At 52.4% G+C, this 13,961-nt stretch overlaps 1 protein-coding gene across 1 annotated transcript in view; it reads left to right on the forward strand.

The window, feature by feature from the left end:
- Positions 1-13,961, forward strand: part of ppan (peter pan homolog) — a 41,978-nt gene that overhangs the window by 10,194 nt on the left and 17,823 nt on the right. The window contains exons 7-12 of the mRNA XM_070867406.1: positions 459-566; positions 827-950; positions 2,349-2,427; positions 3,587-3,716; positions 5,926-6,098; positions 8,254-8,788. Coding sequence (XP_070723507.1) covers positions 459-566; positions 827-950; positions 2,349-2,427; positions 3,587-3,716; positions 5,926-6,098; positions 8,254-8,788 — 1,149 coding nt within the window. The remainder of the gene's footprint in view (positions 1-458; positions 567-826; positions 951-2,348; positions 2,428-3,586; positions 3,717-5,925; positions 6,099-8,253; positions 8,789-13,961) is intronic.

Below are 13,961 nucleotides of genomic sequence, written 5' to 3' on the forward strand. Positions count from 1 at the left end.
CCCAGGGTCTGGGTTTGGGGGAGGGGGATCAGCTGCCCAGCAATGTTCCCCCTCAGGTCCGCACCGGGCGTCTTTCGGGAGGGGCACGCGGGCCATTCACTGTCGCCGCAGTAACAAATTTAAAGGGACCGCACACAGGAAAATTAGAGGGACTTTTGTCATCCGGGGTGGAGGGGGGCGGTTGAACAGGATTCCCCCCCTCCCCCAAATTAATTTGGGAGCAGTTCATTTAACTGGAAATCTGGAAGTGTCTCCCTCAAAAGGCTGAGGGTCAGCTGAATCTTTCAGGGCTGTCAATGAGATCTTTGGGTCAGGGGGTCACGCGATACGGAGCATTAGCAGAGTTTGAATTGCGGACGGATCAGTCATGGTCTAATGGCGGAGCGGGCTGGGGCAGCTGAGCGGCCTCCTGGCCCTGTGTAACTGCGGCAGTAACTCTCTCGCGCTCCCTGTTCCAGCTCCATTAAGGTGGTTCCCGTGGGGATGAGCCGAGGGATGAAGAAGCTGCTGCAGGAGAGGTTCCCCAACATGAGCAAGTTTGAGGATATCAGCGAGCTGCTGATGAAGTAAGTGTCGGAGCGGGAGCCGGGCACGCTTCAATTCCTCGGCCTTCCCCCTCCCGGGCTCTCTCGCTGTGCCCAGTCCCCAGCCCCCCCGCCTCTCGCCCGCTGGCCCCCTCCCCGCCCTTGCCCGCTCCCACCCCGCCCGCTCGCTCTCACCCCGCCCCACCCCACCCCGCCCGCTCGCTCTCCTTCCCTCCCCTCTCACTCCCTGTGCATTAATGCAAAGCGACTCGGAGTCACTTTCCTGGTGTGTGTTTTTTCAGGGGAGCCAATCTCTCGGAGAGTGAGGCCGAACAGGATGGAGACCACAACATAACCGAGCTGCCTCAGGTGTACGCGGGGCGCGGGAACCTGAAGGCCCAGCAGAGCGCCATCCGACTCACCGAGGTCAGTGGGTGTTATGCCGATTCCAGCAGTGTTCGGGCAGGTTTAGCTTTCATAGAATAGAATCACAGAACGGTTCCAGCACAGTAGGAGGCCATTCGGCCCATCGAGCCCGTGCCGGCTCTCTGCAAGAGCACTTCAGCCAGTCCCACTCCCCGTCCTTTCCCTGTAACCCAGCAAATGTTTTTCCTTCGGGTACTTATCCAACTCCCTTTTTGAAAGCCATGATTCAGTCTGTCTCCACCATCCTTTGCAGTTTTGCACCAATCCCAGCCTCCTGGGGGCACAGCTTGGGCACGGGCCGAAGCTCAGCACATTCCCACATCATCGGCTGCCCTTCACCCCCTGGCTCAGAGTATGTACCCCACCCAGTGTGGCGCTGAACCCAGCGGGCCGTCCGGGGTTAGACTCCAGGACTACGTCCCCTAGGCCAGTGTGGCCATTGTCCCCTGCTGTCACTGCCCCCTGTGCTAGGAATGGGGGAAGTCAGCCAGGGGCTCCCCCTGCTGATCGCTGTCCAGTAGCCCCCGGCGGGAAGGTGAGTGTTGGCCGAGGACAGGAACCGGGCTCAGCTGCGGTGAGGCCCCGCCCAGTCGAGCAGCCTGCTGCCTCCACTCGAGGTGAGGCTGGTGCCCGAGAGTCACGGGGTGAGAGCGGGAGACGGGCAGAGCAGCCCATCCCCACGGGCCCTCCCCCCCCTGCTCTGTGTTGCTGAGTGATCGTTGCTGGAGAGGATGAGGCGGCAGAGACTGTTGGTACTGCTCCTTCCTGCGTTCTGGAGCCCAGCCGCTGTCCCCCGGGAAATGCTGCGGCCCGGGAAAAGGCTGCCCCGAGGTGGGGGGGTGGGGGGGGCTGTGCACTCGAGCAAGTTGTTGGTTTGATGTGGTTTACAAGCGGAGTCCGGTTTGCCCCCAGCCGCTTGGCGATCTGGATGTCGGTGGTGCCTGGGATAATGTACTGCCGGTCGGTGGGATTTCCTGAAGCAAACGTCCAGTCTGTCGGCACTGGGCCTGCTGGGTGCAGAGCCGGTGGGTGTAGTGGGAGAGAGTGGTGAGGGACAGGAGTCGGAGAGAGGCTTTGACTCATTCTCTGGCCACACCTTCAATCGTTTCCAAAATCGTTTATTTTTCACGTCATCTTTAAGCATCAAACATTGTGGTATTTCTTTTAGAGTAAAAGCACAGGCCGGTGTTTTCCTATTTTGGGAAAAGTCTACGCTCGCGGCGACACCAAGGTCCAGATTAACCAGGGATGCAGTGACCCGTGTCGTGATGTGGAGGGGTGATGCACCCTTACTATCTATCCAGCTGTATTCTGTGCTCACAGTACTCGCTGGCTCAGCCCTGAGTGTGCGTGTATCGCCTGTAAAACACCGTATCAATGAAATCTTGTGTCTCTCAGATTGGCCCTCGAATGACCATGGAGCTGGTGAAGATTGAGGAAGGGATGTGCGATGGACAAGTGATGTACCATTCCTTCAGTAAGTACTGGTGAAAGAACTGAATCTGACACCTGTCGTAGAACCACCTGTTGGGGGCGGGACCTCGACTCACCTGTTGGGGGCGGGGTCCGAACTGGTCGGTCGGGGGCGGGGCCTCATGGTTGGGTCGGACTGAAGGTGGGGACAGTCAGTTTGTTTTAATGTTCTCTATTTTGAGCTTTGTTGCTGCGTCAGCCAAAAATAAAAATAACGTCATGTGGCTCAGTGGGGTTATCCAGTTCCCTGCGGAGTGAGGGAGGGAGGAAGACCTTTCATGATCACCGGATGCCTCAAAGTGCTTTACAGCCAATGAAGTAGTCACTGTTGTAATGTGGGAAACACGGCAACCAATTTGCGCACAGCAAGCTCCCACAAACAGGATTGTATTAATGACCAGATAATCTGTTTTGGTGATGTTGATTGAGGGATAAATATTGGCCTCATCACACTGGGGAGAACTCCCCTGCTCTTCTTCCAAATGGTGCCATGGGATCTTTTACGTCCACTTGAGAGAGCAGACGGAGCCTCGGTTTAATGTCTCATCCGAAAAATGGCCCCTCCGGCAGTGCGGCACTCCCTCAGTACTGCCCCTCCGACAGTGCGGCGCTCCCTCAGTACTGCCCCTCCGACAGTGCGGCACTCCCTCAGTACTGCCCCTCCGACAGTGCGGCGCTCCTTCAGTACTGCCCCTCCGACAGTGCGGCGCTCCTTCAGTACTGCCCCTCCGACAGTGCGGCGCTCCTTCAGTACTGCCCCTCCGACAGTGCGGCGCTCCTTCAGTACTGCACTGCAGTACCAACCTAGATTTTTGTGCTCAACTCCCTGGAATGGGACTTGAACCCACGACTTTGTGACTCGGGCGAGGATGGTGCCCCTCGTGTATGCTGGGCAATGTTGCTTGCACTGTGTCGCCCTGTGTCAGGGAGGGCGAAATTACCCAACGCCCCATGTCACTCTGTGCACGGGTCGAGCTGTGAGGCTCCCCATGGTGGAATGACCCTCACTGCAGAAGCTGACACATAAATAGTGGGCACGTGGGTGAGGTTTTGTTGGTTGTCCCGTGAAGCAAACGTCCAGCAAGCGTAAAATCAGCATTTTCAAGAAAAGGAATGTTTGTGTGATGGCTGCGTAACGTGTTTTATCCTTTCCACTCTCCCAGTTCAGAAGACTGAGGAGGAACTCCAGGCGATGCTTCAGCGGAAAGAGAAGCGACTGAAACTGAAAGAGGAGAGACGTAAAAAGCAAGAGGGAGACGTTCATCGTAAGCGGGAGGAGCGAGAGTTACACAAGTGAGAGCAGCGCTGCCCACCTTCGCCCCCGCGTCCCTCCGGGCTTCCCCCCCTCCCCTCCCACGCTCCCCCCTCCCCTCCCACGCTCCCCCCGTCCGCTCCCCCCTCCCCTCCCACGCTCCCCCCGCCCGCTCCCCCCTCCCCTCCCACGCTCCCCCATCCCCTCCCCTCCCCCACCCGCTCCCCCCTCCCCTCCCCGCTCCCCTCCCCTCCCCGCTCCCCTCCCACCGCTCCCCCCTCCCCTCCCACGCTCCCCCCGCCCGCTCCCCCTCCCCTCCCACGCTCCCCCCACCCCCTCCCCTCCCCCCGCCCGCTCCTTCCTCCCCTCCCACGCTCCCCCCGCCCGCTCCCCCCTCCCCCGCGTCCCTCCGGGCTTCCCCCCTCCCCCCGCCCGCTCCCCCCTCCCCTCCCACGCTCCCCCCGCCCGCTCCCCCATCCCCTCCCCCGCCCGCTGCCCCCTCCCCTCCCCTCCCACGCTCCCCCCGCCCGCTCCCCCCTCCCCTCCCACGCTCCCCCCTCCCCTCCCACGCTCCCCCCTCCCCTCCCACGCTCCCCCCTCCCCTCCCACGCTCCCCTCTCCCCTCCCACGCTCCCCTCTCCCCCCGCCCGCTCCTTCCTCCCCTCCCACGCTCCTCCCGCCCACTCCCCCCTCCCCTCCCACGCTCCCCCCGCCCGCTCCTCCCTCCCCTCCCACGCTCCCCCCGCCCGCTCCCCCCTCCCCTCCCCTCTCACGCTCCCCCCGCCCGCTCCCCCCTCCCAAGGGCTGATTGGCTCCTGCTATTTCTTATGTTCATACAATGGAGATACTGACCAATCGCAGCAATCGATCTCGATCAGTGAATGTACACCAGACCCAGACACGAGGTGAGGAAACCCCCGAGGGGGAGAGCTCTGGGAACCAGAGACCCAAAGTCCCCTGTTTCCCCCCCCCCCCCGAGCTCGCTGCACTCCCACACGGCCGGGCTCACGTTACTCACATATTGGAGCACAAACAACAACAACTTGTATTGATATAGCGCCTTTAACAGTGAAACATCCCAAGGCCCGTCACAGGAGCGTCTCCAGGCAACAAAAAAAATTTACACCGAGCCACAAGAGGAATTTAGGGCAGGTGACCAAAAGCTTGGTCAAAGAGGTAGATTTTAAGGAGCATCTTGAAAGCGGAAAGAGAGGTTTAGGGAGGGAGTTCCAGAGCTTGGGGCCCAGGCAACAGAAGGCACGGCCACCGATGGTGGAACGATTATAATCAGGGATGCTCAGGAGGGCAGAATTAGAGGAGCGCAGACATCTCGGGGAGTTGTGGGGCTGGAGGAGATTACAGAGATAGGGAGAGACGAGGGCCATGGAGGGATTTAGAAAACAAGGATGAGAATTTTGAAATCGAGGCATTGCTTAACCGGGAGCCAATGTAGGTCAGCGAGCACGGGGTGATGGGTGAGCGGGACTTGGTGTGAGTTAGGACACGGGGCAGCGAGCACAGGGGGTGATGGGTGAGCGGGACTTGGTGTGAGTTAGGACACGGGGCAGCGAGCACAGGGGGTGATGGGTGAGCGGAACACGGTGTGAGTTAGGACACGGGGCAGCGAGCACAGGGGGTGATGGGTGAGCGGGACACGGTGCGAGTTAGGATACAGGGGGCAGTGAGCACAGGGGGTGATGGGTGAGCGGGACTCGGTGTGAGTTAGGACACGGGGCAGCGAGCACAGGGGGTGATGGGTGAGCGGGACTTGGTGCGAGTTAGGACACGGGGCAGAGAGCATAGGGGTTGATGGGTGAGCGGGACTCGGTGCGAGTTAGGACACTGGGCAGTGAGCACAGGGGGTGATGGGTGAGCGGGACTTGGTGCGAGTTAGGACACGGGGCAGAGAGCATAGGGGTTGATGGGTGAGCGGGACTCGGTGCGAGTTAGGACACTGGGCAGTGAGCACAGGGGGTGATGGGTGAGTGGGACACGGGGCAGCGAGCACAGGGGGTGATGGGTGAGCGGGACTTGGTGAGAGTTAGAACACGGGGGCAGCGAGCACAGGGGGTGATGGGTGAGCGGGACTTGGTGTGAGTTAGGACACGGGGCAGCGAGCACAGGGGGTGATGGGTGAGCGGGACTGGGTGCGAGTTTGGACACTGGAGGACGAGGACATTTTAGAGAAATGACTGGGAAAAAAGACAGGAACATTATTTTAATTTGCAATGAAAATCCTTTTCATTTCAGAAAAAAGAGTCTGGATGGAATTAAAAGGAAAAAGCTTCAGGCGGGTGAGGCTGACGGGGACAGTGAGGCTGAAGACCCGTGCACCAGGGAGACGCAGGTCCCGAATGACCAGTCCGAGGCCGATTCGGACCGGGAGTACTACAGGCAGGAGGTTGGAGTTGAGCCCGACGAAGGTACGGTTTTATTTCACTTTGTCAGTAGTTGCAGCAGGAAACGCAAACTATATTTAACTCCGATAAAGCTTCGAAATGATCAGCAGTCCTTGTGTGGGTTTGATCGTGTGGCGTTGATGGTTGCGACATTGTGAGGGGAGGTGCTGGGGTGGTTCCCTTGCTGTGCGTGGAGAGACCAATTTGTTCCTCTCGTGTATGTTGGTTATAAATAAATCTGTGCCTGTCTGATCAGGAGGGGATTAGCTCTTTCTCTGGGATACCAAATGGGCCCTTTATCCCATCTCTTTAAGATAGCGTGAGCCGACATATGATACTTAAAATTAAAACTACTTTTCCTATTTCATTGTCTCCATTAGTACTGAGTATTTATAAAGGCTCTTCTCAAATATGTTTAGGTTTAGAAATTTTAGTCAGAACCTCCCTCGAATGGTCGTTCCATCATTTGCCTTCCAAATTAATGATATCTGCTGACGGCTCTGCATGTTCTCTGAAAGGAATGACGTTGCTCTTTATGGTGGTTGTTTATGGTTTTGTTTGGTTGCTGCAAAAAGCAGGAGCGGCTCGAGAGGCCAAACAGTCTATCTTCTTTAGAGTAAATTGCGAAATACAAATTAAAAAATAAAAGTGTCAAAAATTGCAGTGTTTTACACGTAATACGGGCTAATTGTTAACTATGTTCCTTGAATATAGCAACAGTTTAAGCAAAGCTGCCTCAAAATAATTAAATTTGATGTTTTATACAAAAATAACATTCAAATTCCTTTCACTACAGACACAAGAATTAGGAGCAGGAGTCGGCCATTCGGCCCCTCGAGCCTGCTCTGCCATTCAGTGAATCATGGGCTGATCTTCTACCTCAACCCCACTCTCCCCACACTATCCCCATATCCCTTAATTCTCAAAACTCTATCGATCTCGGTCTTGAATACACTCAAAGACTGAGCCTCCACAGCCCTCTGGGGCAGTAAGTTCCAAAGATTCACCACCCTCTGAGTGAAGAAATTCCTCCTCATCTCAGCCCTAAATGACCGACCCCTTATCCTGAGACTGTGACCCCCCTGGTTCTAGACTCCCCAGCCCGGGGGGAAACACCCTCCCTGCATCTACCCTGTCAAGCCCCCCTCACAATCTTGTATGTTTCAATGAGATCACACCTCATTCTTGTAAACTCCAGAGAGTATAGGCCCAATCTACACAATCTCTCCTCATAGGAAAACCACATTATTCCAGGAACCTCTAGCTGAACAAGAATGATTTCCTTGAAGCTTTAGTCAGCAACGTTCCACGAATGTGGGATACACATCGGCAGCAAGTCTCGGCAAGCTCTGCAAATGACCTTGCTTGTTGTCAATCATCAAAGAAATTCTGCAATTACTATCTGGGAGCTGCTGCATTTTGCACCTTGTATCTCGTCACGTTCTGTACACGGACTGACGCCCCGGGCTTTCTCGAGTGCACTGGCAGCTGTTGGGAAACATTGGGAATTTAGTGATCATTCTGTTGGCACGGTGAATCGATTTTCATACACTCAAGTGCGACGCCCAATATATGGTGGTGAAGATACCGGATACAGTGTCTGGATAAAAACACCCCATGCCAGAGACGCATTGTCTACAGGCTCTTAACACGCTCCAAATTGATTGATAATGAACTCACTCAGTGTTTACTTAACAACATTTGTCATCCGACAGCAGCGGGGGGGGGGGCAACGGGGGGGGGGGCAATTTTAACCGAATGCCCGTCAGTAAGCTATGGGGATATTCCTCTCCATCGATGTCAGTACCGGCATTCTCTTCCCCCTCCGCCCCCCCCACACCGATCCTGGGGGTCTCCCAACCCGAGCTTGCGGTTTAAGTTGCTCCCTTGGTGTTTTAATGGCAAAGCACTACCGTCCTGAGTAAAACCTGTGACTCCTCCTGTTCACGGTCTCCCCGCACTCGCTAATGCAAGTCCCGTCACTGTGTGTCGCGGTCTCTGAGCTGGGCACTGAGAGCGTGTGAAAGGACAGTGTGCTGCGCCGGCTCTTGCTCTTGTCGGGCGTGTGGTGAGGGCACGGTGATACGTCACGGCGGTCGGGTACGTCAGGTTTTCTGGACCTATTTGCAACTGTTCTTTTCTCCCCCCGCCCCCCCCCCCCCCCCCCCCCCCCCAACAGATCTGTTCCCAGCGGCTTCGCGCAGGAAAAGGAAAAGGGACTGGTCATCACAATCGGCCGGAAAGCCCAAGAGGGCGAGAGGCTCGGATAAAGCGGCCAGCAAGCAGCGCGCCGACCCAGACTCACAGAGGGACGACAGGAGGAAGAGTTTGCCGGGGAGGAAACCGCGACTGATGGGGACACGCCTGACTAATTCCCGCTTCACGGGCTCCGTCCTCGGGAGCAAAATTGCATCCAAGGGTCGTCGCTCTCTGGGCTCCAAGGGCAAGGGTCAACCAATGGGCTCCAAGGGCAAAGGTCGAGGTCCCGGCTCCAAGGGCAAGGGTCAGTCGATGGGCTCCAAGGGCAAGGGTCAACCGACGGGCTCCAAGAGCAAAGGTCGAGGTCCGGGCTCCAAAGGCAAAGGTCAACCAATGGGCTCCAAGGGCAAAGGTCGAGGTCCAGGCTCCAAAGGCAAGGGTCAATCACCGGGCTCTAAGGGCAAAGGTCAACCTCAGAGAAAACCCAGAATAAAACGTTACTTTAACAAGAAATGAAAATAAGCCCAGACGAATGCAGAGAGACAATAAAGAAAGACTTGGATTTTGCCGGATTTATACGATCGTTTCTCCATTTTGTGGGACAGCCCCGGATTATGCAGCTTGAAGCCTTCGGCAAGTTGCCAGTGTTGGAGGGCAATACCTTGTGTATTGAGCTTTACTCGAAGCTCACGCTCCCACAGACCGAAATCTGGGAGAGAGAGCTATTAAAAAAATATATTTTTGCACCGACTCCCATGGCGGCTGGTAATCGTGTTTTTTTGGGGGTTGTGCGAATTGAGGTGAAATGCAGAATCTGAGGCCCATTGTTCAAAGGTGGCTTTTCCATCACGAGGTGCTTGGCTGGAACCCTCTATGTTCCAGCACCTGTACTCACAGCGGGGGGGGCTCTTAGTGTGGTGTGGGGGGGAGGGGGTGCTCGGTGCTGGAGGGCTCCAGTCTCCAGCAGTGATGGCAGTCCCGCTCGACACACTGGCCCCTCGCCACAGGAATTGCAGACTCCTGCGGGGGTGGGGGGGGGGGGTTCGGTCACTCCCTGGCTTTTGACCCAGTCTCGGCTGATTGTACTGGCAATTCGAACATGTTTCTACCCAGAGTGCCGCACTGTCGGAGGGGCAGTGCTGAGGGAGCGCCGCACTGTCGGAGGGGCAGTACTGAGGGAGCGCCGCACTGTCGGAGGGGCAGTACTGAGGGAGGGCTGCACTGTCGGAGGGGCAGTACTGAGGGATCGCCGCACTGTCGGAGGGGCAGTACTGAGGGAGCGCCGTACTGTCGGAGGGGCAGTACTGAGGGAGCGCCGCACTGTCGGAGGGGCAGTGCTGAGGGAGCGCCGCACTGTCGGAGGGGCAGTGCTGAGGGAGCGCCGCACTGTCGGAGGGGCAGTGCTGAGGGAGCGCCGCACTGTCGGAGGGGCAGTACTGAGGGAGCGCCGCACTGTCGGAGGGGCAGTACTGAGGGAGCGCCGCACTGTCGGAGGGGCAGTGCTGAGGGAGATCTGGTCATTATCACAGTACTGTCTGTGGGAGCTTGCAGTGTGCAAATTGGTTGCCGCGTTTTCCACATTACAACAGTGACTACACTCCAAAAATACTTCATTGGCTGCAAAGCGCTTTGTGACATCCAGTAGTCGTGAAAGGTGCTATATAAATGCAAGTCTTTGTACCTTTGTCTTTTTCTCCCATGTCAGAGCGCAACTTGTACCAGTTTTATTCCAGTTCCCAACCTTTGCCCTTCCCACAGTGTGAGTTGGTGTGTAATGCTGACACTATTTATATGTGCACACTGCAACTGTGTCACTTGGAAGGACCCTATGGACTATATATATGGGTTAACTTGGGCGACTTGCGTTTCTTCACCATTTCGGGTTTATGTTAGAAATCAGATTATATTTCAAGTGGAGCCATCCAGCCCCCGCTGCAGGAAGTGTTTCACGATGAACTGATAAGGAAGAACATGTACTTAGACATGCTTTAACTTGTTTTTTCTATCTGAGTAACAAAATACCTGTTTACAAGTGGGGTATGAATAGATTTATTTTATGTAAAGGAGGGGAACTTGTGAACGACAGAAAATATTTCCCCAGAGCAAGTAACCTCTTGGTCACGGAAATTCCAGTACAACTGGAAGACAACGGAGCAGTTGGCGTGATCTGAATCACATTGCCATGATGTCCTTTTAAAGAGAGGTTGAGATGCAAGGCTGGCATATTAACTGCCTGTAAGGTGTGAAATCGATCTTTACATTTGTGGGTGCTAACATTTTTCTTGCAAGTTTCCACTTTACACGTAAGTACTTGTACTTACATTTGTGTAGCTATATTACACATCCGATTAGATTCGCTTGGGCTGCTAGGACTAGTTTAAACTTTTAAATTATACGTTAGTATTTATACTCTACAGAAGTGAAACAAACTTGAAAATTTCCCTGCAATTAGATTCATTTTTTTGCGAGTTGAATAATTAAAAACATTTATTTTGTTTTGAGAATGTTTTATAGTTTATTGAGCAGGGATGTCGTCCGATGCATCACCGTATCAAATCTCTTTACTTTTCTAATTCTGAGGTGATTGATCAGCACGTTTGTGATGCAAAAAAAAAATGAATACAATTTAAGTATAACATCTTTCTAAAGTATCTCAAAGTGCTTCGCAAAATGAATTACTTTGTGTGGACAAATACAGCAGCCATTTTGCACACATGAATGTACCACAAACAGCAGAACAATACAAGTGGTTCTCTTTTGGGACTGTTCAGCCACCTAAGGACTTATTTTAAGAGTAGAAGCAAATCTTCCTCGATTCCGAGGGACTGCCTATGATAGTGACAAGTTTACCAACACAGATGGAGACCATTTGCTTTTGCTGGGTTTTTTTGATGGAGCAATTCAAAACTAATCCAACTGTCCCACTCTCGCCATAATGCTGTACCTTCCACCTGCTTCAAATATTTATCTACTTTTCCCTTAAAACATGTAGTGGGTTCTGCCTCAACCACACTGTGCATTTTATGCTCTGAAAGCACTCTTTTTAAAAAAAATAATTTTCCTAATCTATCTTGCCACACCTAGTTATTTTAAATTGATGACCCGTCATCACTGACTACCCAAACACAGGAAATAGTCCTTCCCTATTGTATCAAAATTCATAATTTAACAATCTCCATTAAATCTCCACAGCCTTCTCTGCTCTGGTGGAAATAGTTCTAATATCTCAAATCTCGTAATTACAACTTCCCATCCTTAGCATCATCAGAGGCGGTCCCTCGAACGAGGATGACTTGCTTCCACATGAGTTCACAGATGTTTCAATGAAGAACCCGATGTTCCAGTCCTAAACTCCAGTTGAGGGGGTGGAAGATGCCTGTGTGTGGATTTTTTTTAAACGTGTGGTGACCGTTGCACACCAGTCACCACACGGGCTTGACAGAGCTAGGTCTTGATCCAGTGGCAAGGAACCAGGATGACTGGAGACCAGCTCTGCTGCATGGACCTAGTGCGCACACACATCAGGGGTCATAGTCTAAGAATAAGGGGTAAGCCATTTAGGACCGAGATTAGGAGAAACTTCTTCACCCAGACAGTGGTGAACCTGTGGAATTCTCTGCCGCAGAAAGTTGTTGAGGCCAATTCGTTAGATATATTCAAGAGGGAGTTAGATATGGCCCTTACGGCCAAAGGGATCAAGGGGTATGGAGAGAAAGCAGGAAAGGGGTACTGAGGTGAATGATCAGCCATGATCTTATTGAATGGCGGTGCAGGCTTGAAGGGCCGAATGGCCTACTCCTGCATCTAATTTCTATGTTTCTATCGAATGTGGGCTGGGCCCGTGCTGCCCCTGGGCCCTCGGCTCTTCTGGGCCCCGTACCCTCATTCGCCGCACCTTCACCCATGATGTCCCAGGGCCCAGCGCTCCAGCTCTATTTATAGCCCCGACCTGCGGTGATGGTCTCACAGGTCGGGGCGGCCCATCCCTAGCATCATCCTGGTGAATCTACGCTATTGGTTCTTTATGGCTTTAATGTCCTTTCTATAATGCAACATCCAATACTGTGCATAGTACTCTTTTAATTATGACCTAACCAACGTTTAGCATAAATTCATTATCATTTGGATGAAGTATTAAACCTATACGGAAGCAGGGGATCTCATGGCACTATTCGAAGAGGAGCAGTGTGCCGGCCAACTTTATTGTCTCAACAATCATCATGAAGCCTCGATTTTTAAAATTCTCACCCTTATTTTCAAATCCCAAATGGCCTTGCCACTCCATATCTCTCAAATCCTCCAGCCCTACAACCTCCGAAATCTCTGCACTGTGCAATTCTGGCCTCTTGTGCATACATGGATATATTAGTTTTACGGGTGTTTTCTGACTAAGGGGAGTGCATTTTATTTGTCATTTGTTTTTTGTTATTCAATAATTAACTAATTAGCTATAAAATGGGACTGGAAGGTTTGAAATGTTTAGAAAATAAGAATACTTTCCATTGCACTTACAAAACTGGAAATGAGGAATGATATTTTGAACGAAGCCCTGAGTTACACAGACCTGACTTAGAACAGACAGTAATTATAAATGGTACTTTTGCTACACACACACACACTTTCACAATTGGATACAGGAGGGCAGAGTTTTTGCTTTGGCTGCAGCCGTCGATTCCAGCACAATTTGCGCCCAAAATTGCACCGGTTTGAAATGTTTCTGCCCCATCGCCCTGAGTTTCCTCTCAAACTCATTTGCAAATTGACGAACGTTAAATCTGCCCGTGACCCAGCGCTATCGGGCAGAGTGTGGAAACATAATTGTTTTAAAAAACCCAATTTGCTTTATAAACTATCCCTTGATATATTGAACTTGGTGCAGTTTGATTAATGCAGTTGACAATGGGTTTATCACAAACAATACACACTTTGAATCACACTGTCGATCCACCATCTGTGAATAACCCGATTTTAAATGACTGAAATTCACTTAAAAAAAATATATACTAAACTATTTTCTAGTTGGGTTAGGCTGGGTAGCTCTTTGTCGGCTGGCACAGACACGATGGGACGAATGGCTTCTTTCTGCACTATGAATTTCTATGATCCCTGATTTTATTTGTTTCATAAGAACATAAGAATTAGGAGCAGGGGTAGGCCATACAGCCCCTCAAGCCTGCTCTAGCATTCAATAAGAAATCCACTTTCCTGCCATGTCCATATATCCCTTGATTCCTCTCGCATCCAAAACTCTATCCATTGAAATCTATCGATCTCTGTCTTGAATATACTCAAAGACTGAGCCTCCACAGCCCTCTGGGGCAGAGAATTCCAAAGATTCACCACCCTCTGAGTAAAGAAATTCCTCCTCGTCTCAGTCTTAAATGGCCGACCCCTTACTTTTGCTATCTTCCAATCCGCTGGGATCGTTCCTGAAATTAAGGAATTTTGAACGATCACAACCAATATATCTCTGCAGCAGCCTCTTTTAAAACTGGAGGATGTAGGCCATCAGGTCCAAGGGATTTGTCAGCTTTTAGCCCCATTAGTTTCTCAAGTACTTTTTCCAGACAGATAAATGGAGGAAGTGCTCGATCAAAATTTATATGGTTGAAGAAAGTTGCATAAAATATTCTTTTAATGATGTACATTCATTTAATTTTGGTGGTGTTATAACTACACTTTTCACTT

The sequence above is a fragment of the Pristiophorus japonicus genome, chromosome 24, assembly GCF_044704955.1.
Source record: "Pristiophorus japonicus isolate sPriJap1 chromosome 24, sPriJap1.hap1, whole genome shotgun sequence".
Lineage (NCBI taxonomy): Eukaryota > Metazoa > Chordata > Chondrichthyes > Pristiophoridae > Pristiophorus > Pristiophorus japonicus.